At 39.1% G+C, this 25,467-nt stretch overlaps 1 protein-coding gene across 2 annotated transcripts in view; it reads right to left on the minus strand.

The window, feature by feature from the left end:
* marchf7 (membrane-associated ring finger (C3HC4) 7) overlaps nt 1–25,467 on the minus strand; it is a 65,813-nt gene that overhangs the window by 37,748 nt on the left and 2,598 nt on the right. The window contains exons 2-4 of one of the 2 annotated variants that reach the window (XM_048534730.2): nt 18,450–18,629; nt 12,717–12,872; nt 12,441–12,624 (exon numbers count right to left, since the gene is read on the minus strand). In XM_048534730.2, the coding sequence (XP_048390687.1) occupies nt 12,441–12,624; nt 12,717–12,872; nt 18,450–18,617 (508 nt within the window). In that variant the 5' untranslated portion in view covers nt 18,618–18,629. The remainder of the gene's footprint in view (nt 1–12,440; nt 12,625–12,716; nt 12,873–18,449; nt 18,630–25,467) is intronic. The other variant, XM_048534731.2, reaches the window with a different exon arrangement.

Below are 25,467 nucleotides of genomic sequence, written 5' to 3' on the forward strand. Positions count from 1 at the left end.
TATAACTAACTGCAACAGGTAGAATATACAAAGAAACTAATTTTCCTGATTGGGAAGGCAAAGATTAGTGAAAAAATCATAGCGAGATCGTTCAGAACTGAATTAAGAAACACTTCTATACACAAAGTAGAAATTTAGAGCTCTTTCACCAGTAGCAAATCCGTGTCCAATTAAATGTTTATTTTACATCTGGGATTGATAATGCCTTTCTGACAACAAGAACACCAAGGAATAGGAGTTTGTGGAATGAGGTGACAGATGAGATGAACTCATCAAATGGCAGTACTGCTTCAAATGGCAAGTCCTGTTGCTATGCTTAAGGGTTTTAGTGATGGATGAGGTAACCGGACAACATTAACGTTATAGGTATAACAAGATGTTTTTGTGAAGGTTAAGATCAGGGTAAAGTTAAAACAACTTGACAGGTTTGATTTCTGCTCAATTCGTACAATAAAACTCAAGAAATTGGCACAATAAGGGATAGAAAGCACTTAGTTTGCACAGGTGAGCAAAGGTGACGGATTCAGCTTTCCAAATATTTATCCAGAGAAAATTTCACCTAATCCAAGGCTGACTACTGGACAAGCATTCTGCCAGCACAGACACACTGAACAGATCAAGAGAAAGGGCAGAAGAGGTAGAGATGATCATCAGTGTTTATCATGGATATGAAGTTCATGTCTGTGGATGATATTAAAAAGTTGTATCTACAGCTGTAGATTCAAAAAAAAAAGGGTATCTAAAAGATTCCGTTTAACCTATCACTCAGGCTCACTCTTTGCTAAAGCAAATCAAAATTAACTTCTCATTCCCACAGCCTTGTTTTTTTTGCCACAACTATTATTGGATCTTGAGAAAAATTGGCAGCCTCTATTCAAACATGCTTATTGCATTACACTATATTCTTCCACAATTCTCCAAGAACAGACACATCTTTCTAAAAATTCACAGAATTTATACGTGCTCCATAATAAAAACCCAAACTCTACCATACTTTATGACTTAATAAGCTTCTATTTCTTGACCTTTGCCCCACAGTCAAATCACATTCATCCACATCAGATTGTATGTCTCACATTTTAAGTCTCTGCTTAGTCCTTTACAGTTCTATTCTTACAGTGCTAAACTTTCTGCTTCCAAGCTTCATGATAACAGGCCTGATAACTAATTCCAATTTATCTACAGATCAAGAACAAAGAAATGCGAACACTGCACCTGGTTTCTCCCTAGTATGATACATATAAATATTTCTAACAAGCTTCCTCTTAGAGACCAAGAAGCTTGGATGCACCTTTCATTATTTTCAGAATGTCAAGTTCTTACATATCAAACTGTACAGGAGGCGGATAGCAGTAGGTACGAGAACTGATTTGCTGCAATCCTAAGTTCAAGGAAGGAGCTTGCTTTATTGGAGTGGACCAGTCCCTTATCAACTTATCCACTGGTTTCAATGCATTGTTTCATTTGCATTTTCTATTTTTAATTTAACTTTGGCCTTTACTGGCTTTTACAGTTTTCTTTTGTTTCTTGTGCTTCTGTTCAATCCATATTAGTGTATTAACTCTGATTAAAAAAGTGAGATACTAATTTCATGAAGAGCAATTGAAAAGTAATTAGCAAGTCCTTTAAATACAAACTCCCTTTCTGGTTGGTATATCCATACAGCTCTAGTCTCAGAATCAGAAGATGAGGATTCAGGTCCCACTCCAAGGACTTCCTAAAATCTGGGCGTCTTTTTGGAGTGATGACTAACATCTGCCCTCTCAGGTACCATAGATGTAATCTTAAGTCACCATGAAGAAGGGGTACAGGGAGAGCTCTCCCCACTTTCATGGTCGATACTGAGCCCCTAACAAATGATTTAAAAAAAACTGGCCCTTATCCAATAACTATTTTGAGGATCTTGTTGTGCGCAATTTAGATGCTCCATTCATTACAACAGTAAATCATTTGAGAAAGTGCTCATATAAAAGAAGAGATACTTGGGCTATCTGGAAGCTGTGAAAGATGCAAATTGCCAATAATCCTCCATTATTTTTCCGAACGGACCTGTTTATCTCAGACTTTAATGTGATGAAAGACACATTAAATATAACTTGTTCTTTCTTGATTCTCACTTGCTTGTTGTGCTATTTTAAACCATTAAGTGCTTTGATATGAATCTACACACAAGGGATCAAAATTCCAAATCAAAACCTACCTCTCCGAAACATGTAATGCACTAAGGTTTTGGAGTTGACGTGTAGCTTGGGTTGTGGGTGTTGAGGTTGGTTGGATCGCCGAGCTGGTGTGTTGTTCCGCAGATGTTTCGTTACCGTGCTTGGTAACATCCCCAGTGCAGCCTCCGATGAAGCGTCTGTGTGTTTTCCCGCCTGATTTTTAAACTCCGGGGTCTGTTGCGATGGATTGCCTCGCTTCCGGGTTTCCTCCGTAGGGGAATGTATATGGGGTCGAGTTCAATGTGTTGATTAATAGCATGCTTCGTGGAGTGCCATACCCCGAAGAATTCTTGTGCTTGTCTCTGCCAGGTTAAACAGAGACAAGCACGAGAATTTCTCGAGGTATGGCACTCCAAGAAGCATGCTATTAATCAACACATTGAACTCGACCCCGTATACATTCCACTACGGAGGAAACCCGTAAGCGAGGCAATCCATCGCAACGGACCCCGGAGTTTAAAAACCAGACAGGAAAACACACCGACGCTTCATCAGAGGCTGCACTGATGATGTTACCAAGCACGGTAATGAAACGTCTGCGGAACAACAAACCAGCTCGGCGAGCCAATCAATCTCAATAAGTAATGCAAGATATTTACATTAGAAACTCAAACTCAGAAACTAGTTTCCTTTATTGACCTTCAAAGCATGCCATCATGTATGCCCCATATTATAGCCAGCATCTAAGTGAAGTTATACAAACAACTTTCAAGTGAAACTAAGGAAATGCAAAGCAACTGAAACGCAAACATTTGGAGGTCCATATTTGGCACTGGCGAAGCAATGTGTACAGGAGGAATACGTAGACAAGAGAAACAAACAAATTAAATACTCATGTTTTCTCAATGTAAATTTATGCCCCTCATTTAATTCTACATTAGCAGCTCATTTTTAAGATACAGAACCTTTAAGTACTACCCCTTTCTATGAAGGAAAGCCTAATTGAGTACAATACTTCAACACAATGCTCTAATATTAAAGGTGAGATAGAAAACACTTACTGTTACAATTTGTGCTATAGACACAAAAACAACAATTGATACATTAAAAACAAGAGGATAACTAGGGAGAAGATAAGACCATTCGAGGATAAAGGAGGGAACCTGTGCTTGGGGGCAGAGGATGTGGGTAAGATTTTAAATGAGTACTTTGCATTTGTATTCCCCCAGAAAAAGGATATAGTGGATAGCGAAAGTTGTGTAGAGCATTGTTAATATGTTAGGACATTTTAAAATCAAGAAAGAAGTGGTGTTGGATCTCTTGAAGAGCATTAAGGTGGATAAGCCCCCAGAACTCGATGGTATCTATCCCACTGCAAGAGGAGATTCTCAGGGCCTTGACCAAGACCTTTGTATCCTTGTAGCCACTGTAAAGGTCCCCGAGAACTGGCGAGTAGCAAACACTGTTCCTCTGTTCAAGAGGGGAAATAGGGGTAATCCAAGAAACTATAGACCGGTGAGTCTCTCATCGGTGGTTAGGAAGCTACTGGAGACAATTTTTAGGGATAAGATTGACGCACATTTGGAAAAGCATGGCTTAATTAGGGACAGTCAGCACATCTTAGTAACAACTGAACTTTTCAAGGAGGTAACGAAGGTGATTGATGAGGGTTGAGAACTGAATGTTGTTCACGTGGATTTTAGTAAAGCTTTTGACAAGGTAGACTCATCCAAAAGATTAGGATACATGGGGTGTATAGTGACTTGGCCACATGGATTCAGAACTGGCTCGCCCATAGAAGACAGAAGGTAATGGTGGAAGGATGTTTTCCAGTTTGGAGGTCCGTGACTAATGGTGTTTCATAGGGATCCATAATGGGACCTCTGCTGTTTGTGATATATATATTTAAACAACTTAGATGAAAATGTAGATGGCTCAGTTCGCAAGTTTGCAGATGATACAAAGATGGGTGGTGCTGTGGATAATGTAGAAGGTAGTCAGAGGATGCAGCAGTATATTGATAAGTTACAGAAGTGGGTGGAGAAATGGCAGATGGAGTTTAATCTGGGTAAGCACGAGGTGCTGCACTTAGGAGAGCAAACGTTAAGGAAAAGTATACATTTAATGGCAGGATTCTAAACAGCACTGAAGTATAGAAGGATCTTGGGGTTCAAGGCCATAGTTCCCTGAAAGCGGACAAGTAAGTAGATAGGGTGGTAAAGAAGGCATGTGGCATGCTTGCCTTTATTGGATGAGGATTTGAGTACAAAAGTCAGGATGTTATGCTGCAGCTTTATAAGACTATGGTTAGGCCTCACTTGGGGTACTGTGTTCAATTCTGTTTGCCACATTACAGGAACAATGTGGAGGCTTCGAAGAGGGTGCAGAAGAAGTTTACTAGGCTGCTGCTTGGATTACCGGGTGTGAGCTCGAGAGAAGCTAGAAAAACTCAGGTTGATTTCTCCGGAGCAGCGGAGGTTGAGGGAGATGATGGATGCCTATAAAATTATGAGATGCATAGATAGGGTTGATAGTCAGAGTCTTTTTCCCGGAGTTGAAATGTCTAATACTAGAGGCATGCAGTTAAGGTGAGAGGGAGAAAATTCAAAGGAGATATGGGGGCCAGGTTTTTTTTACACTCAGAGGTAGGAGTCTGCAATGCACTGCCAGGAGTGGTCGTGGAGGCAGATACAATAAAGGGTATTTAAGGGACTTTAAAATAAGCACATGAATCCTTGAAAGTTGCCACCCAGGTTGACAGGGCTGTTAAGGCATACAGTGTTTTAGCTTTAATTAATAGAGGGATCGAGTTCCGGAACCATGCAGTTATGCCGCAGCTGTATAAAACTCTGGTGTGGCCGCACTTGGAGTATTGCATACAGTTCTGGTTACCGCATTATAAGAAGGATGTGGAAGCTTTGGAAAGGGTGCAGATGAGATTTACTAGGATGTTGCCTGGTATGGAGGGAAGGTCTTACGAAGAAAGGCTGAGGGACTTGAGGCTGTTTTCATTAGAGAGAAGAAGGTTGAGAGGTGACTTAATTGAAACATATAAAATAATCAGAGGGTTTGATAGGTTGGATAGGGAGAGCCTTTTTCCTAGGAATGTGATGGCAAGCACGAGGGGGCATAGCTTTAAATTGAGGGGCGTAAGATATAGGACAGATGTCAGAGGTAGTTTCTTTACTCAGAGAGTAGTAAAGAAATGGAACGCTTTACCTGCAACGGTAGTAGATTCGCCAACTTTAGGCACATTTAAGTCGTCATTGGATAAGCATATGGACGTACATGGAATAGTGTAGGTTAGATGGGCTTGAGATTGGTATGACAGGTCGGCACAACATCGAGGGCCAAAGGGCGTGTACTGCGCTGTAATGTTCTATGTTCTATGAATATAGAAGGAATGGAGGGATATGGAACAAGGGCAGGCAGAAGGGATTAGTTTCATTTGATGTCATGTTCAGCACAACATCACCAAAGGGCCCGTTCCTATGCTGTACAGTTCTCTGCTCTAATTTCATTCAGCAGATAATGCCAATGCATTAAAAATGACACCTCCAAGATATATCTTGCTGATTCTTGTCACTTTCAACTCGGTCATCACCATTACTCTCACACAGTTGCAATATCTATCTTCTCCATTCGTGACAACAGTGAAAACTCTCTTACTCTTTCTCTAGCTAATTTGTCACCACTTGCCCTCTCCAAACTCCAACAACGTCTGCAAAGTATACAACACAAGTACTCACTGCACTTTCCAAACAATGCTTCTGGTTCAAACAGCAAAGCAAAAGTGAAACAGGCAGCTAGGAGGAATGTGGAAGCAAGGAAGACAGCAGGACAGCAACAGGCAGGTCAGGTAAAAATGCAAGACCAGACCTGTCGATGAAGTACGATTTAGGATGTAATGAAGATGACTTAAACCAACATTAAAAGGAGGAACTTTGTCCTGGCCCAATAGTGAAGCAGCATGAAGGAGTGTGATTGCACATGTGGGAATGGCAGCCTGGAAGCAGTAAAATAAACAGATTTAAATTGAGAATTTGTTAGCAGGTTTTAAGAAAGAGCAAAGTAAAATGGTGCTCCCAGTGCCCAGAGATTTGCAACCACATGACAAGTGGCACACAATTACATGGGAATTCCCATAATTAACTTGCATTGCAAAAACTGAATAATTCAAATTTTGTAACAAGTTTGTAGATAATATTTTCTTTAAACAAAAACACACAGACCTAAACTGCAATGACTTTTGGTTGGGACTTGCAGTTCTAGATACTGAGACAAAGTTACAGATCTTACTCATGAACTAACAAAGATTTAGTACCCAGACCATTCATTTATTTCCAAAATAATTCAATTAGACTTTATATTGTAAGGGTTTAGCATTGTAAGGAATCTTTGAAACACCCGAGTGCTCAGGTTAGTTTGTATCATGAACAGCTAATGGGGTCATAAATGGACTTGTGAATTTTTCCAAAGTTTCTTGTGAACAAGTCATAATATTTGTATCTGCAAGGAAACAAAACTGAAAGATATAAAAAAAAGCCTCTAAAGTTTTATACTACCATGCATGGTGTTAATAATGAGGCAACTTAAAATACAAGAATGAAGCTCAACACTTCCAGATTATGCCAAATGGGAAAAGAAAAGCCTGATTTCACTGTGCTGATGATTATGCATATAGGTAGATACAAACAGACTGATAACAAAGTAAAACTAGATTGAGTTCAAACTAAAGTTTCATTTCCCCTTCCGTGCTCCTCTGCGCCAAATGAGCAGTCCACTAACACCAGCATAAACCAGGAATTGCAGGCCAGTCAGTCTAACTTCAGTGGTGGGGAAACTATTGGAAGCAATTCTGAGTGACAGATTTAAAATCTTAGAGGATTTATCAAGAACAGTGAGCATAGTTTTGATAAGGGATGATCACGCCTAACAAACTTGTTTGAATTTTTTAAAAGGGTGACCAGGTGTGAACATGAGGAAAGTGCATTCAACATAGTCTGCATGGAGTTCAGCAAGGCTTGTGATAAAGTCCTGCTTAGGAGACTGATAGCAAAGCTAAGAGCCCAGAAGCTGCAAGGAAACTTGGCAAATTGGGTCTAGAATTGGCTGTGGCAGACAGAAGCAGCTGATGGACAACGAGTGTTTTGTAATTCAAAGACAACATCCAGTGAAGTTCCACAGAGATCAGGTCTGGGCCCCTGCTGTTTGAGGTCTGTATAAACAATTTACACTTCAATGTAAGAGGGCTCATCATTAGGTTTGCAGATGATATGAAAGTTGGTGGTGTGGTAAATCGTGAGGAAAGCCTTACATTATGGGAGGATATATAGATGGCTGGCGGATGGGCGGATCAGTGACAAGTAAAAATCAATTCAGATAAGTGTGAGGTGATGCACTTGGATATGACAAACAAGACAAGGAAATACATGATGAACAGCAAGACCTTGGGAAACATCAAGGATCATCAGGACCTTGGTGCACGGTTCAACTGGTCCCTTAAAGTAGTGAGACAGGTACTGTTTCATTGTTGGGGTGGCATGGTGGCTCAGGTGGTCAGCACTTCTACCTCACAGTGTCAGGGACCCAAGTTCAATTCCACCCTTAGGCTGCGTGGATTCTGCACTCTCTGCTAGTGTTTGCATGGGTCCTCTGGGCACTCCAGTTTCCTCCCACCGTCCAAAGATCGCCCCGTAGTGTCCTGGGATATGTAGATTAGGTGGGTTGTCTATGGGAAATGCAGGGTTAAAAGGATAAGGTAGGTGTAGGACTGGGTGGAACGCTGTTTCGAGGGTCAGTATGGATACAAGCCAAATGGCCTCTTCCTATCATTCAAACGTAGATAACGTAAACAGGGCTGCATATGGGACACTTGCCTTTATTAGCCAAAACATAGAGTTTAATTGTAGGCAGGTTATTCTGGAGCTGTATAAACATTGGTTACACCATAGTTACAGTACTGTGTGGGGTTCTGGAATCCACAATTGAGGGATGGGAATACATCTTTTGCAAAGGAAATTCACTGTATTTTCTGGGCTGGAGAGATTTAGTTTGAAAGGAGATTGGATAGGCTGGCATTGTTTTCCTTGGAGACAGAAAACTGAGGGAGAACATCATTGAGATGTATAAAATTGAGGAGCATAGATTGGATGAACAGGAAGGGACTCTTCCCCTTGCTGGAGGGATCAATTACCCACAAAATGGTCAATAAGATCAAGAGCTGGGGGCTTGAGAGGGGAAAACGGGAAAAACTTGTTAAACGAGAAAGTGATGGGAACCTGGAACTCGCTGCTATCAATGGTGGTATAGGCAGAAAACATTTTAACATGTAAAAAGTATTTAGATATGCACTTGTGGCACCTCAGCATACAAAGCTATAGGTCACATGTTAGAAATGGGATTAGAATTGTTAGATGCTTGTTTTTGACCTATGCAGAGCCGAATGGTCTTTCTATGTGCAGTAGACCTCTAAGATTTTATTGCTCAGGAAAGATAAATATTGGAATACAATTAGAAATCTCACGCTTTGATTCCAACTTTAAACCACAACCTCACAGCTGTTCATTCCTGGAATAGGCAAGTTAGTTGAAGAATAAAATATTTTTATAAAGTATTTAATTCCCTCAACCAATTTTATTCATGCGAGGTCAGTAGCTGCAAGTATCAAGTGGGCTGCTTTTACCTCAGTTTGCTTCTAATTTGGTCAAAAAAAAATTGGTTGTACATAATTGGGAGACAACAGATATTTGCAAAAGATACCAAACAAGAATCTTATATATTTCAAACAGGTTCTTTCTCTTGCTCCTAAACTCAATGAGTACAGGCCCAAGTTATGCAAAGTGTTCTCATAGGAAAATCTCTCCATACCCAGAATCAACCTGATGAACCTTCTCTGGACAGCCTCCAAACCAGGGAACCAGTATTACAGATGTGGTCTACCAATGCCTTGTATAGCAAGACTCTCCTATTTTTATACTCCATTCCTTTTGAAATAAAGGCCAACACTCCATCTGCTTTTACCCCACTGAATCTGGAAGCTAGCTTTTTGTGATTCATGCACTAGTATGTCCAAATCTCTGTGCTGCAGTTTTCACAGTCTTTCCCTATTTAAATAATATTTAGCTCTTCTTTTCTTCCAGCCAAAATGCATAACATCTCACTTTCTCATGTTATATACCATCTACCAAGTTTTTGCCCACTGACTGAAATTTGTGTATAGCTCTCTGTCGACTCCTTGTGAAATCCTTCAAACTTGCCTCTCCAACTATTTTTGTTATCCTCAATATAGCACATTCACTTCTGCATCCAAGTCATCAATATATATTATAAATAACAGTGGCCCCAGCACTGATCCCTGTGTCACTCCACTAGTTACAAGTCACTGTCCTAGAAATGCTCCCTTTATCCCAACTCTGTCATCTATTAGTTAGTACCATATTGAATGCCTTTTGTAAATGCAAGTAAATTACATTTACTGGTTCACCTTCATCTACCCTGCCGTTCAGCTCCTCAAAGAACTATGATAACTTTGTCACACATGGTTTCCCCTTCATGCAGCCATGCTGGCTCTACTTGATGATATTATGGGTTTAAAGTGCTTTGCTGCTATAACAGACTCTAAAATATCCCAACAACAGATGTTAACTGGCATATAGTTACTTGCCTGTTTTCTGTTCTTATCCCTTTTTGAATAATACACTGGCAGTTTTCCAATCTTCAAGGACTTTCCCAGAATCTAAGGATTCTTGGATTATTATTACCAGAGCATCAATTATTTCTGTAGCTACTTGTTCAAAATCCTAGAATGAAACCCATCAGGTCCAATGTAGTCATCAGACTTTAATCGCATTAGTTTAGAGAACTTTTCCTCTAGCGATAGTTATTGTATTTATTTCCTCACCCCTCCCCTTAGCCTGCATTATTTACAATGTTTAGAATGCTATTAGTACCCTCTACTGTGAAGACTGATGCTACGTAGTTACTAAAACATTATTTTCCTAGAATCACTCTCTAAGGGCCCAACTTTCAGAGTTGCATCTCTCTTCCTTTTCATATATCTGAAGAAGCTCTTACTGCCCGTTTTTATGCATCTTACCAGATTAATTGCAGTTTAGTTTCTCCCTCTAATATTCTTTGGTCATTTTTGTCAGTTTTTAAAACTTTTGCAAATTTCTGGTTTACCAATAATCTTTGCTACATTATGTTTTTTCTTCCAATTTGATACAATCCTTGAACTTCTCTGTTAACCATGGTTGATTCATCCCTTTCTGGAATCACCTTCCTCACTGTTATATATCTTTGCAGTCAATCATGAACTTTTCTAAAAAAAAAAGTGCCATTGTTGATCAACCATCTTTTCTGCTTAACTCCCTTCCTAGTCCACTCCTGCCAACTCCTCCTTCACTTACATGGCATTATTTAAGTTCGAAACAATTACTTCCAAACCAGGTTTCTCTATCTCTCAAACCGAACACTTAATTCTGTCATATCATGGTCCCTGTTTCAAGGGGATTTTTTTACTGAGATAATTTATTAAACTTGCCTCATTACAAAATTGTCAAAGCCAAAATAGCCTGATCACTGGCCGGATCCACAACATTTTGTTCTAAGAAACTATCCCAACTGAATGCTTCTGCGCAGTGACCTTAGCAATTCGATTTTCCCAATCTAAGATGATTAATGTTACTCAAGATTAATATACTGCTTTTTTTTTGACATGCCTTTCTTATCTTCTGATTTATTCTCTGTCCTACAGGACAGCCAACTGTTAAGGGTCCTATAATCTACTGCCACCAGTGTCTTTTGCTCATTATTTGTACTATCAGAGAAGTCAGACCCCATAATGAAATCTGGCTTGATAGATAATTATCCCCCCAAAAACAAACAAACAGTCTTTCATTGACATACAACGCTGAAGATTTGGTGTTGATAACAAAATAAGTTTATTACACAAAAGACTAAAAATAAACAGAAGATCATACAACAGTTTGAAAGGTTTTTAAAAAAAAAGAAAATAAAATCCTATCTACCACCTAATACCATTTTAATCAAAATCCAGATAAATTTCCCTTTTCTAACAAATTTGTGGGTTTGACGTAACTGCTTTAATATCAGTCACCTGGTGTCAGACACTGATTAAAATCATGGCTCCAGAAAGACTAACCCAGTTGATTATTGAACCCTTCATGAAAATAGACTAATAACTACTAGTCTGAAATCCAAAGCTTAGAATATGTGCTATTAATTTATGTAAAATCACATCTTTCACTACAAGATCAAAACAATCTGGCGAGGCAGGGTGGTAGGAAATTTCAAACAAAGATCACTACAGAATTTCATTTTACACTATGTAATTGTACCCAAGGATAACTGAGCAAACATCTGGACCAAGCCTCCTTTGTTCTACCCAATTGCTAAAGATGTTATATCAGCTTTTGCCATGCTGAAGTTATGTTTTCACCGTTTGCACAAAGCTCCATACCTGCAATATCATTAGAACAGTTATGACATGGAGATGCTGTATTGTACTGAGGTGGACAAGGTCAGAAGTCACATGTCACCAAGTTATAATCCAACAGGTTTATTTGAAATCACAAGCTTTCAAGTTTTGGTTAGATCCTCAGCATGCAACTCTTATGTGTCTCAAGTTATTCCAGCTATTTGAATTGTCTCCAGCACCGTGTTACTTGTAAATTTTTATAACCATCTCTGTACTTCAATTAATTGGATTATAGGTCATCCCTTCACTTGCTATTCAGCTGTGGACACTTTATCCACACTGACACTTCTGACCACCTGCAGACACTTATTATACAGCCTGTCAACACTCCACTCCCACCTTTTGTATAATCTTTTGATCTCTCTGCCTATAAAGTTTGTGCTGGTGTGCTTCTGTTCATTTCACCTGATGAAGGGAAGCACTCCGAAAGCTTGTGATTTCAAAACTTGTTGGACTATAACCTGGTGCCGTGTCACTAAAGAACAATTACACAGTGGAGCTCAACAACTGCAATTTTTTAAACAGACAGTAATGGAAATTTCTGTTCAATGTGACAATATTGTTCTAAATATCAGGTTAACCTTTTGCCCCAGTAGAAAGTGAGAGACACAAAAAAAAACGAGGTACCCTTAGTCACTCACATTTCATAGTAATACATGTCACAGAACAGTACATTGAGTACCATAAAGCTAACAGCTGCAGCTATTAATCCTGAGGATGAAGGGAGAGAAGGCAATGAATGCAAATCAAGTTCATGTGATGGGATGAAAGAGAAATACCTGAATTGTTACTCTCACAATCAGCAGCATTTCTAGGAGTACTAGTTGACACGAGTTTAGCCCTCTTGGAATCACCGTTCTGGGAGGTTAAGAATCTTGACGATGCTCCTGGAAGTCTCTCTGTTTCGTTATATAAAGTCGATTGAAAAGGTGCAGGCAAATGGCAACCATCAGATGCGGAAAACTGTTTAGAAAAGAGTAATTTTACAGTGTTCATGGATCTTTAATCAACTAAACAGCAATGACACTTCATTTCCATATCTGAAACTAGTATACCATTCTATTTGTGTTTCCTGAAAAACCCACAGGCCATGGTCTTTCACATCCTGAGTCGTGCGCTGAAGCAGCAGTTGACAGTTTCAATAGTTGTTCGCTGCATTCTGGTTCAGATATAGGAAAGGCTCCATGGGAATTATGATGCAGTTGAGACTCCTGCACAAAATAATAGCTGTTTTAAGACAATAAATTGGAAGAGTTGACAAAAGGGAACAGGGGGAGCCCTGATTCATTGAAATATTAGAAGGACATAAAGCAATATTAGAAGGACATAAAGCAATATTAGAAGGACATAAAGCAATATTAGAAGGACATAAAGCAATATTAGAAGGACATAAAGCAATATTAGGCAGAACTTAGATTCAATGATCAACCCAATAGAGGTGCAGTAGGTTTGCATGCAGTATACTAATAACAGCAGAGCTACCTGGTCTCACAACCAATACATTACTGAATTTAAAATACAATGAGCAAGTAAAAGGATAAGAAGGCTCCTTGAACTGATAATATTTAACTGCAATGATAACTAGCATACCAGTGCGCCTCCGGTTTCCTGGCCCTAACCATTTTCTTTTCACCACTGACACCCAAATCACCTACTTGTCCATTCATTATAACAGTCTGAGAGCTAAGTTTATTCCTTAACAGAAGCCAAAACAATCCCAAATTGCTCTCACCCAACCTCCTGTTTCACCAAATTAATTCTCAAAGTAAAGCTTGCTTTTAACTCCAACTACTTCCTCCAAATAAAAAACATGTTGCAATGGAAAACAGTTTGGTCCCAGCTGTGCAAGTCTTTTTGGAGAGACATATGAAACATTGTTTATTCCAGATCTATCCTTCAACTTGCTTTCTGAAATGTAATATCATTACAGAACAATAACAGAACAGAACCTTAAGAGAAGGTTAGATATTAAAGAAATAATTAGAATTTAAGAAAAGAGAAAATTACTATCCCAGTGCCCATAATGGAAAATGGTAGACTGTAAAAATAAATCGTTAGATATGAATACTGTCAGATGTTGAAATCAGAAATGAGCAAAAGAATAAAAAAAGAGTTACGGGTTAAGATCACAATCGAAAAGGAAACAAGATACAGTCTTAGATCATCAGTTCTTAAAATCAGAAGTATTTTGTGAAATGGATTCTTTTCGATTGGAACAGCAATGAGAGCTTGGATCTTTGAGAAGTTTTTGATGGGACGCAAACAATAAAAAACCTGTTTAATGCTGAAGCATCGCCAGACTGACAGCTTGTGGAAAACAGAGTCATTCCATTGAAAAATATATAATGGATGACTTAATAAATAGCATAAAAAAAGCAAAGTTCAATTCTCAATCCCTGAATCCGTACTAGTGGTTAAGTTGCTGGATGTGCTAAGGTGTCTCATATGGACAGACTATGTGCTCCAACTGGCATTTCAGTTCTGAAATGTGGATCCAATTGGTTCATATACATTTCTGTTGTCTTGAAAAAGTGTTCCTGGGTAAGCAGCAGTTTTATTGAGCCTTCATGGAATAAATAATTGATTCCTTAATTCTTTGTCCTCATGGAATGTATGTTGCTTGATTTTGAAATGATCCAAATACTGGGCAGTGGTATCGTATGAAGGTCAAACAAAATAAGGATAATTACATCTGCTAAGAGTGCTTTTATCAGTGTAAATGATTGAATTGGTATGATAAAAAGTGAAGGGATGAAGAACAGTCAATAAGTACTTATGGCGTGACTCAAACTATTATTGCGCAGTCAACTATCCAAAGCATAACAGACAGGATCCCTAAAACCACAGAACATTCTGACAAAGAGGACAAAGAAAACAATGCATACTAACAAATTATGCTGATGACAAGTTTTAGTCATCTAGAGAATGTGTTAGTTGTACACTATTTTAACTGCTTGATGAGGTTGGCATTTCAACAGTACATGGAACAATTCAAGTAAAATGTCATTTTGATTCACTAAGTAGTGAGGAACAATACAAGGTTAAAGGACTGCAATGGCACTACATGTTTTAGATTTGGGGAGAACACAGATGTCACTGAAGGAATTCTAATTTCACAGGAAGTGGTTGGAATAAGCCATTTTAAGGAGTGATATAATTTCTTGTGAGATGCCTCCAGTGGAGTAAACCTATCAAACAGGAAAAAAACATTCAATAGTTGGACTTGCAATTAGCATTTAATTCAAGAGTTCCTGAAAAGAACTGAATTATTTCTATCCACACATGCTGCCAAAGTTTCTCCAACAACTTTTACTAAAAAAAAACTGAAATGTGATATGGAGCATATCACAGCAATTTATTTTTGGAAAGTCAGTGGATCTCGGTTTAACTAGTCAAGACATTATTATATACCCTTGACAAAACTTGTGTGCATCAGACTGTTAAGAGGAATATTGATGGAATTGATCAGAGAGAATAAAGACAAAGTTCACAGACAAGTTGCTCATCCTACTTGCCAAAGGTTAAATATTGTATGAAATTAATGCAGGTGCACTTGATGAAAAGCACACAAGGCTAACAAAGAGCCATTAAAAGTGCAAAATCTCTAAAAAGCAGAGGATGTTATCATATCCTTCCTTGAGCCTTCCATGTGATTTTAATGAGCTCTCACAGATCTAAAAAGGCATGAGGCAAGTAAGTATTTTAAATGTTACACTTTCAAGACCAGATTAAAGACTTTCGATAATAATACTCAGGAATGAAACCAGAGTTATTATAGCCAGTTCAGAACTGCCCAGACACAGATATTTTATGCAAAGAATTCTCTCAAGATGGTGTGTATCGTCCCCACCAATAAGTCTATGGGTGAAAGTCCAAATTGCTGTCTCTGCCCTGAAAGTCTTCTGTTCTACAAAATATGAATGAATTCCATGTTTGTTTGCATGTTAGAACATTTTACATGCACGAAGTTCAGCTGTTATCAAGACAGAGGTCTGGGGAAAAAAATTTCAAAAGCATTCAGCCATCATGAGATTATTTAAGATGATTTTAGTTTAGGAGATTTATCATAAAAAAAGTGATAGGAAGTGGAAAGGTCCAATAAGATAGACACGAACTGTTAAACAGCATTTACGAAACACAGTAATCTAACCATGAAGGTTCACTTCCCAAAGATTGTCAAAGGGGGCAGCACAGTGGTTAGCACTGCTGCCTCACAGCGCCAGGGACCCGGGTTCAATTCCTGTCTTGGGCGATTGTCTGTGTGGATTTTGCACAATTCTCCCCATGTCTGCGTGGCTTTCCTCCTGGTGCTCCGGTTTCCTCCCACCTTCCAAAGATGTGCAGGTTGGACGGATTGGCCATGCTAAATTGCCCGTAGTGGTCATGGATGTGTAGATTAGGTGTGTTATCGGGGGATGGGTCTGGGTGGGATACTCTGGTTCGGTGTGGACTTGTTGGGCCAAAGGGCCTGTTTCCACACTGTAGGGATTCTATGAGAACAGACTGCAAATTCTCACAACAGCTGACAAAATTAAAAGTAAATGAGGCTCACGAATTTTGGGTTTTTTAATGAAGGTGCTAGGGAGGTACAGACAGTAGATCAAGGTCTGAATAATTTTTATTGCAATTATCGTTATCCATGATAAGTCCGGAGCCTGGAACATGGCCGCAGACTGCACATACTCCTGCAAGGTTTAATGAATGAAGGAGTGTGAAAAGTGTGGTGTGTAAGAACGAACAATGGAAATACTAATAAAGGATTCAGAAATACTTGGTGTCAGAAAAGGATAATATTTTGGAGATAAATCCTCCACTCTTGTAAGGAGGAGAACTCATGATGGTCATCCCAAATAGACACAGAAGTGCAAACAGAGGTCATCAATGACTAGGCTAGACTAGAAAACAAAACAACAGCAGATACAATGAACAGAGGTGGCAGCACAAGTCTTCACAATAATCAAGTTTTAGTGGTTGCTAATGATCAAGGATAAATTAAAAGATAACCAAAACTAAAGGAAATTAGCGAATTAGAGACAGTTGGTTTTACTCTGAGGTATCATATAAGGGAAACCTGTTTTGCTACATGGGTGTGACTGTTAAAACAGTCCATAGCGATGGGAGATACAAGGCTAACGGAAGATTAGATGCAAGTGGGTTTGAAGAGCAACTCGTTGATAAAGAGAATTCTCCAGTAATGGTTAAAGTAATCTTTCTAACTCTTTTGGCTATGCATCCTTTGGAATGGAAATCAATCAACATAAAAGCATTTCTACAGAGAGGTACTTGTCAAATGGAAGTGCTTCTGAAACCATATAAAAGGGGCAACAGATGCAGAACAATGTAAAATAAACACTTCCACAGCTTGATTGTTGTTTGGTGAGGTCTGTTTAGCTGGAAATGCCTTGTGTTCAACTTACAGGCAATCATGCAATTTGTTTAGACATAAACAGAACAGTTTTAGAATAACTTTAAATTCAACAATCCGATTTATAAAGTCTCACCTCCATTGTGGATAACCAAAGCATGTTTGCACAGAATGAAATTTTATTTAAACAAAGACAGAACAATTGAAGAGTTTGATTCATTATTTAAGTTGCTGGAAACTCACTAGGTCTGACACTAGTTTTGACAAAATGTATTGAAGGTCAATGAAACATGTTAAAAGTTGAGAATAACTTAAGGGCAAATAAAACATTGAAACATTAAATCTGGAGATATGCAGACAGTAGGTTCATGTTTGTTTGCATAATGATGAAACCTATTAGCTTTGACCAATGCTTCATAAATCTTCCTGATTTCCCAGGACAGTTAGTTTCCTAATATTACAGTTGAAAACAGGAAGTGTCCTTCAGCTTGGAGAGAAACAAAAAGTGTTAAAGTATTTTTTCTGTTGAAACAATAGTTATTTTGGAAGCAGCGGACATGGGATTCTATTTGTCAAAACTTGTAAGATTATACACACTTGGAATAAAGATCCCCAATAAACGATTTGTGGATAAAATACACTGAAAAATGCGTGAGAAACGATCATGTATTGTTGGCTTGAAACAAATCTGGAAAGAACAGAACATGTGAATTAAATGCTAAATGCAAGTCGTACTACTACTGAATTATTTTACAAAGAGGAATATGCTTATTAAGAAATTATTCAGAGGGTTCTAGAGGTGGGCTGTCCAGCAATATTAAGTTTGCACTGAATATGGAAATCTGATTCATTTTGTTTTGAAGTTGATTACATTGAAAGAAGGGAATCTGTTAATATTACATTAATTGCATTTGATTGTATGCATCGGTGGGAATTAACCGGAATTTCACTTATGCAGCTGGAACAATGGTCCTTAGGTTAAAAGATGCATGCTTGTAAGCTATAACTCAAAGTACATACTGGTTTTTATCCTTCAACGAGCTTTCTGGAAGCATTGAAAAAATCCTGTATTCATTTTTAATTGTTTATTGGCACTTTTCATTCCGCAGCTTCACTCAATCTCCATTTTCTTTGGTCCTCCAATTTTATCCTTCTCTGCACCTCCTTCCAGTTGAAAAAGCACCCTAAGCCAAATGTCCAAAGTTCTTGCCATTGTCAGCACTTTTAATACTGTTTATAAAATTCATCCTTCTGATCCAACAATCATCTCCAAACACCTGCCATAACCACTTTTTCTTCATCCCCCTCCGATAAGACAATTTTAAACATTTTAGCCATCAATAAGGTTTGTTATATTGCAAGTTGTTGTAATACTTATTTTTTAGTTACCATTACCTCAAGATATGTAAAAAGCAGCTGTTACCTGAATTTCATTTTCCATTTTATTTGGAGTTTCTCTTGTTGCACAAAAGTCACTCAGGCCATTTGATCTACTCTCGTAGAACTTTTTTGTTCCTGATGAAGGCGCAGATAAAGAGTTGTGTCCTTCAAGAGACAATCTTGTGGGTTTCCTTGAGGGCTTGGGCTCCATCCCCACACTACACTGCAATGAAAAAAAATGAAATAGATGCTTGAACATTTTAAAATTACTTGAATGTGCTTTAATCATTTAGTATCAGGATAGCTATACAATTATTAGTTGCCCATTAATTACCATGTTGGTTAAAAAGGTAGACAAAAGCAGATAGTTTGTGCAGATCATCTCCCACTCTAACAAAGTCTCACTCCATTGCCACATTGAATAGGACATGACAAACCTATCCAAGAGCTCAGTCAGAGAAGCAGCAAAAGTGCAGGAAGAGGAGGAAAGGAGAAAACCTGGGGTTGAATGGCAGCAGCGAAGCTTCTATATAGAAGCTTGAGCACCTGGGCTCAGATCGAGCTCGAGTACAACAACAGTAGTAGTGGAGAAGGGTAGGTGCAACTTTCAAATGAATCCAGGGGCAGAACTTCTGAGGTGAGATCAGGGTTCAAAAAAATGACGTAGAACTGCTTAGGAACCAGCTTTAGAGACAGAATGTAGTACCAGGAGGAAGAAAGTATAAAGTCCTTGTTTTTGTGGTTGGTATTTTGCTAGGAACAGAGAGAGAGAGAGAGAAAAATCACACTTGGTGAGTAGTGGGCAAGGCTGAGTAACTGAAGCCTAGTTTGTTGTCTGTAGTTGGTAAGATTCAGAAAAGCAGGAGAACCTGATCCTGCGGAATGCACTTAAAGTGATCATGCATGCAAGAATTATGTTCAGTTCCTGACTGACTGTATAGAGAGGCAGGCATTGCGTAAGTGACAAAGAAAGCTATCACCACAGTAATGGCACGGAATGTCCAAAAAGGGTAATTAAACGAGGCCATCTAGGCAGAGAATAGAAATAAAGAAGGGGTGATTACTTTGCTGTTAATGTGGAGAGCTGTTCTAGGTCACAAAGGGACATTGATAGGATGCAGAGCCAGGCTGAGAAGTGGCAGATGGAGTTTAACCCTGAAAAGTGTGAGCTGATTCACTTTGGAAGGACGAACTTGAAAGCACAATAAAGGGTTAATGGAAAGACTCTTGGCAGTGTGGAGGAGCAGAGGGATCTTGAGGTTCATGTCCACAGTTCCCTGAAAGCTGCCACCCAGGTGGATAGAGTTGTTAAGAAGGCGTATAGTGTGTTAGCTTTCATTAATAGAGGGACTGAGTTCAAGAGCTGTGAAGTTATGCTCCAGCAATAGAAAACCTTGGTTCAATCACATCTGGAGTACTTTGTCCAGTTCTGGTCACATCAGCACAGGAAAGATGTGGAAGCATTGGAAAAGGTGCAGAGGAGATTTACCAGGATATTGCGTGGAATGGAGGGAAGGTCGTACGAGGAAAGGTTGAGAAAGCGAGGGCTTTTGTTCTTTACGAGAAAAGATGAGGTGACTTGACAGAGGTGTACAAAATGATCAGAGGTATAGATAGAGTGGACAGCCAGAGACTATTTCTTAGGGTGGAGGTAGCTATTACAAGGAAGCATAGTTTTAAAGTGATATGGGGAGACATCAGAGGTAGATTCTTTATTCATAGTGTGGTAGGGATATGGAATGCATTGCCGGAGAATGTAGTGGAGTTGGCCTCACCAGGGGCATTTAAGCAGCTATTAGATAGGCATATGGATGATAGTATAAGGTAGGGTTGGAGGTTAGATAGATCTTAGGTTTAGGGTAAAGATTCGGCACAACGTCATGGGCCAAAGGGCCTGTACTGTGCTGTACTGTTCTATGTTCTAAAAACGGAGTTGGCATTTCAGGTTAATGATCATTCATCAGAACACAGTTTACTGATCTGAGAAACTTATCTCTGTTCTCCTTCTAATGCTGCCCGCTTTGCTCAGTATTTCCATAATTTTCTACTTTTATCCTGTGTATTTATTACTTTACTGCGGATGATTGCATTGATATCACAGTAGTGTTGAAATTTGGTTCATAAGTGTTGACATCTTTCCCCTTACTCAAAAAATCTGCCCGACCTAACTTACCATCATTTGCTCTGGCCAAAATGCTATGGTAACCAATTCTCAATGTTGTTAATTCACAGGCTGTGCGAAACCTTCTCCTCCTTTGAACCAGCCAACCTGCTCCAGTCACTCAATCTCTTCCTTGTATGTTTGATCCTCTGACAGATAGTCTAACTCCTTTCATCCTTCCGTCTCTGTAAGGATGATGCAATCAACTTGGGTGATTTCAACCTCATCTGAACTCACTTTGCTTACTCTCAAAATTCACTAATCTTCTGTACTTCCTCAAACTCCTTCTCCACAAACTCTCCTACCCGTATTTACGGCCACCACCCTTACTATTGTATCACGTATAAATGTGATATTCTGATCACAGACAAGATCATTTGTCATCATGACCTTTCTACTTCCTTCTGTCTCAACCTCAGAAAAACAACTCTCCAATGTCAATTACAAAGCCACTGTCAAAAGGTCCTCTGACCTATCATTCCCCAATATTTCTGTAATAACTTGACTCAATCAATTCCTCATCTTCGCCTCCATGATCCTCAGTAAAACTCTTACTCTCTTTCACTACAAATCTTTCCCCTTGATGTGACCCAAACCATCTCCCTTTCAATGTAAGGGTTGCAGACTGTTTCACAGACCAATATTCACAAGTTCAATTGGGCAGTCAACATCTTTATTGTAAAACCATAGTTTAGCATAAATATCAGTTTCCACTTGTCCCTCTGAACATTATCCCTGCTTGGCAGCCTACTCAACCACTGTGAAGAACATTACTTTTCAAAATAATAAAAAAAAGCAACCTGTTTTGATACGTTATAATGACACGTGTTTGGGTTAGGTGGGCTTTGCATCCAAATGATACAGCCCAGAGATTATTATTGTGTCATGACAGTCCTCAAAGCATGACACCGTGACACTGCAGCACTCCTTCAACAATGTCCACCGAGTTTTTTTTGCTCAAATCCTGGAGACTTGTGATTTGGAACTGTGTGCACTAGCATCTAAGACTCTTGTGATTTGAACAAGCTACCCTCTGGAGTCAGACATTCTACCATCATGCCACAGGCCCAGACAAGGACCAAGCTCTTTTTAAAGGTTGAACTGAAGAACAAAGGATATTTAATTATTTTAATCAACCTGTTCCGGCACGTTATGATACATCTGCAGGCAGGTGGGACCCAAGACTAGGCCTGCCAACGTACAGGTAGTGCAGTGGCACTATTCCTAAGAAGCCAGCTTTTAGACATTTTTAATCAACCATTTAGAAGTGTTAATGGGATACCTCTAAAGCAGGTGGGATTAAACCCAGGCTGTCTGCAGCTGTTTCAGGGTTAGTAGGAACCGCAGATGCTGGACAATCTGAGATGACAAGGTTTAGAGCTAGATGAACCGAGCAGGAAAGCTGACGCCTTGGGTCAAGGCGCGAGACGTCAGCTTTCCTGCTCCCCTGACGCTGCTTGGCCTGCTGTGATCATCCAGCTCTACACCATGTTATCTCTCTGCACCTGTTCTAGTTTACCCTTGAAGTGATTTGTATTTCAACATTGACATAGACTTGCTTATTTGGCCATTCACTACCAGATCCAGCTCAACCACAAACACTGCTGACAGATGAAATATCATGGCCTTTTCCAGGATGATCTGAAATGCCTCGGGTAAATTCATTAAGTTCATTAATGCCATAAAATTAGTCTAAGTAACTGTTGCCAAACGGAGAAGGAAGTCCTTTATCAAAAAAAAATGAGTAGCTCAAGCTTGATGAATAGCAAGTTGGTTTATGATATATTACTTCATTTTTAGTTATATATTACATTTGAGATACATGATAAGAGTGAGACATGTTAAACTAACAGCACATACACAATATTTTGAGAGAGTTAGAGGCAAACAGTCAGTTAGCTGTTCCCAGGAACAATTCTTTATGTTGTTATGGGCAATGCTTCTCACGATCAGTTATCCCTTTCAGATATTAACTGCCTTATGTAACATCCACCATGAAACAATTATAGAAGAAATTTAAAAGAAGTAATTTCCCTATCATTTTGTACCCACAAATGGATGACATGCACTGCTTGAGTTCTAAGCTGTTTTATAATGGGGGAAAAAAAATGGCATTCTACATTGGATAAGCATATGGATAATGATGGGGTAGTGTAGGGGGAGGGGCTTAGATTAGTTCACAAGTTGACGCAACATCGAAGGCCAAGGGCCTGTTCTGCACTGTATTGTTCTATGTACTGATATTGCAGCTGTACGAATAATTTTTGCTGCACTATTAAATGACTTATTTTCTCCAAAAACAACTTTTTGAAGAAACTCTTCTGCCTTTTATTATTCCACTCATTAATCGAATGATACTATTTTAACTATTTTCTTAACAAGCAGCCTTTCTGCAAAGTTATTTTGCATTTTCTCTCTCTTTAAACAATTACAATGTCTGTTTACTAAATATTGATCTAAGACCTTGTAGATCTGGTTTGACTGGCTCACACGAGCCTTTTCTGTAGTTTTCACTAATTCAAGCTTTTTTTTTAAAAAAAAACTTCTAGAGGCAGGATCAGTAAAATGATCAGTTCTGCAGCTACTTTTACAGAAGCTAGCCGACTGTGTGCTTCTGAATGAGCTGCTGAATGTTTACAAGTACACCCACGGCTTCCTCACTGGGATTTTTGATCCTCCTCCTTGGATGGCTGTGAATTTTTTTTAGTGCTAACCTGAAGCAATCTTGAGCTGTATCAATAGAACCTGCACTGTTGTTCATTATGTTTTCTGATATGGTGGTGCCCACTGGTATGACTAAATTAAATCTTCAAGTGATTGCTGCTTATAATGTCATGGTTGTATGTACTTGCACTATTTGGGATGGCTCAATTCATTACCACCTATCCTTCTTGGTATTAGTCCTGGTTACAAAGACCAAATGGGGAAGGATGCCCCGCTAAGTCTTCAAGAGAAGAGTGGCTCAGTCTTGATAGACTAGATTTATTATTTAATATCTCATTATACTACATCTGAAGGAAGTACTTGCGACAGAGGTTAGACTTCAGTGTGAACATTACTGCAACTAAAATTAGCAATCAGTCTGTTCCACACAGAATAATCCTTTATATTCTGATGAATCACAACGTCAGCTAATGCTTTAAAAGGTACTAACTGCCTACCTTGTTGAAAGGTCAAATGCCTGAAACGTCAGCTGTCTTACTCTCCACAAAGTATTTCCAGTATTTTCTATTTTTATTTCAGACTAACCTAGACTATCTGCAATGTCCTCAATAACATCAAGCTGAGCTTCCAAATGAACTTCCTCTCCACTCCAAAAATGCCTATTTCCACCACGAACATTACCCAAGGCAGGCCACATCAGCGAGAAACCCTCTGAAACCTGTGATTTAATTATTCCAATATTCTTCTTAGAGGATTCCCCATCTTCCATACTCCACAAATTATCACTCAGAAAATTCTGCACTCTGAATCCAAGGGGGCATCAAGACCCATCTACATTAGTTCTATGGTCATGGGTCTACACTCACTTTCAATCCACCAAGCCAATCGTGAGAATTCACAAGTTTCCTCCTTGTAGTCGAAATTCTTCTGCAGTTTCTCCCTCAGTACCTGTAACCTCCTCCATCCTGCCACACTCTCAGAACCCTGGCTTCCTCCAATTCTGGTCATGTTTGTAACCTCACTTCATGTGTGCCACCAGTGGCTGTTGTGCTTTCAGCTGTCTAGGCTCTAGACTCAGGAATTACGTCCTTTAGGTCTTTGCCCTTCCACTCCTTTGACTAAATGTTATCAGTAATCCCAATACGCTTCTTCGTTCATCAGTTCAGAGGAAAGGTCACTGGACCTGAAACGTTAACTCTGATTTCTTTTCACAGATGCTGCTAGACCTGCTGAGCTTTTCCAGCAAATTCTGCTTTTCTCTCTTTCTTTGGGTTTTAATTTGCTCCTGTGAAGTGTGACACTTTACTGAATAAACATCCAAAACGTTTATTGAACATAGCCAAACATTAAAGCACTAATCAGAAGCAAAGGATAATTGTAACAGGAAGGTTGTAATCGCATTTTCCATATTTACAGGTACTAAACAAGTTTATGCTACTAGTTTCATTCCAAGAGAAAACACAAGTATGGGCTGTAAATTCTAATGTAACATTTCTGATAGAACTAAACACATGGAATAGATTGCATGAGTGAGTGAACAATTTACTACAAAGACATATTGCATAAAATTCCCATATCAGTTCTGAGCATCTGGATGCAGTGCAGACCAGTTCGATGATCTCACGTGGAACATAGTGACGATGTTACAGGATCAATAATCCAGAAGGCTGAACTAATGGTCCAGAGGCAAAGAGTTCAAATCACACGATGGTAACTGGGTAACTTACAGGCAGTTAAACAACATCTGGAATAAAATGCTAGCATGATAATAGTGACCATGAAACAATCAAAGTAGCTTGGGACACATCTGCTCTCATAGCTAAACTGTTGGTTTGGAAATCAACTCTATTTGCATACTTTTGGACCAAACCACGACAGAGTGACTGACTGACTGATGTCCTAGCTTCTACTGCAGCATAAGCCAAATTAAACTAACACATAGGTACTACAGTTGAATTTCAGACAGCTGCCATGCAAGATTAACTTATTTCCATGCAACTTCAGGTGCTCCCTTTTTGTTTATGGCTTAATGTATTCAAAGGTGGTATATAGGGAATCACAACAGTTCAGCAATCTGCTTTTCAACAGACTGTTAGGATTACTGAGACACTTCGCTGGTAAATTTGTCCTCAAACTAGTGCCACTCCACGGTTCCTTTGCTCTTTCCTGGCCCAGCCAATGCAGACTGTTGCTATCCAAACTGGGATGCATTTCTTCACACCCAGGTCTTGTAGGC

This window comes from Stegostoma tigrinum, chromosome 7, assembly GCF_030684315.1.
Source record: "Stegostoma tigrinum isolate sSteTig4 chromosome 7, sSteTig4.hap1, whole genome shotgun sequence".
Taxonomy (NCBI): domain Eukaryota; kingdom Metazoa; phylum Chordata; class Chondrichthyes; order Orectolobiformes; family Stegostomatidae; genus Stegostoma; species Stegostoma tigrinum.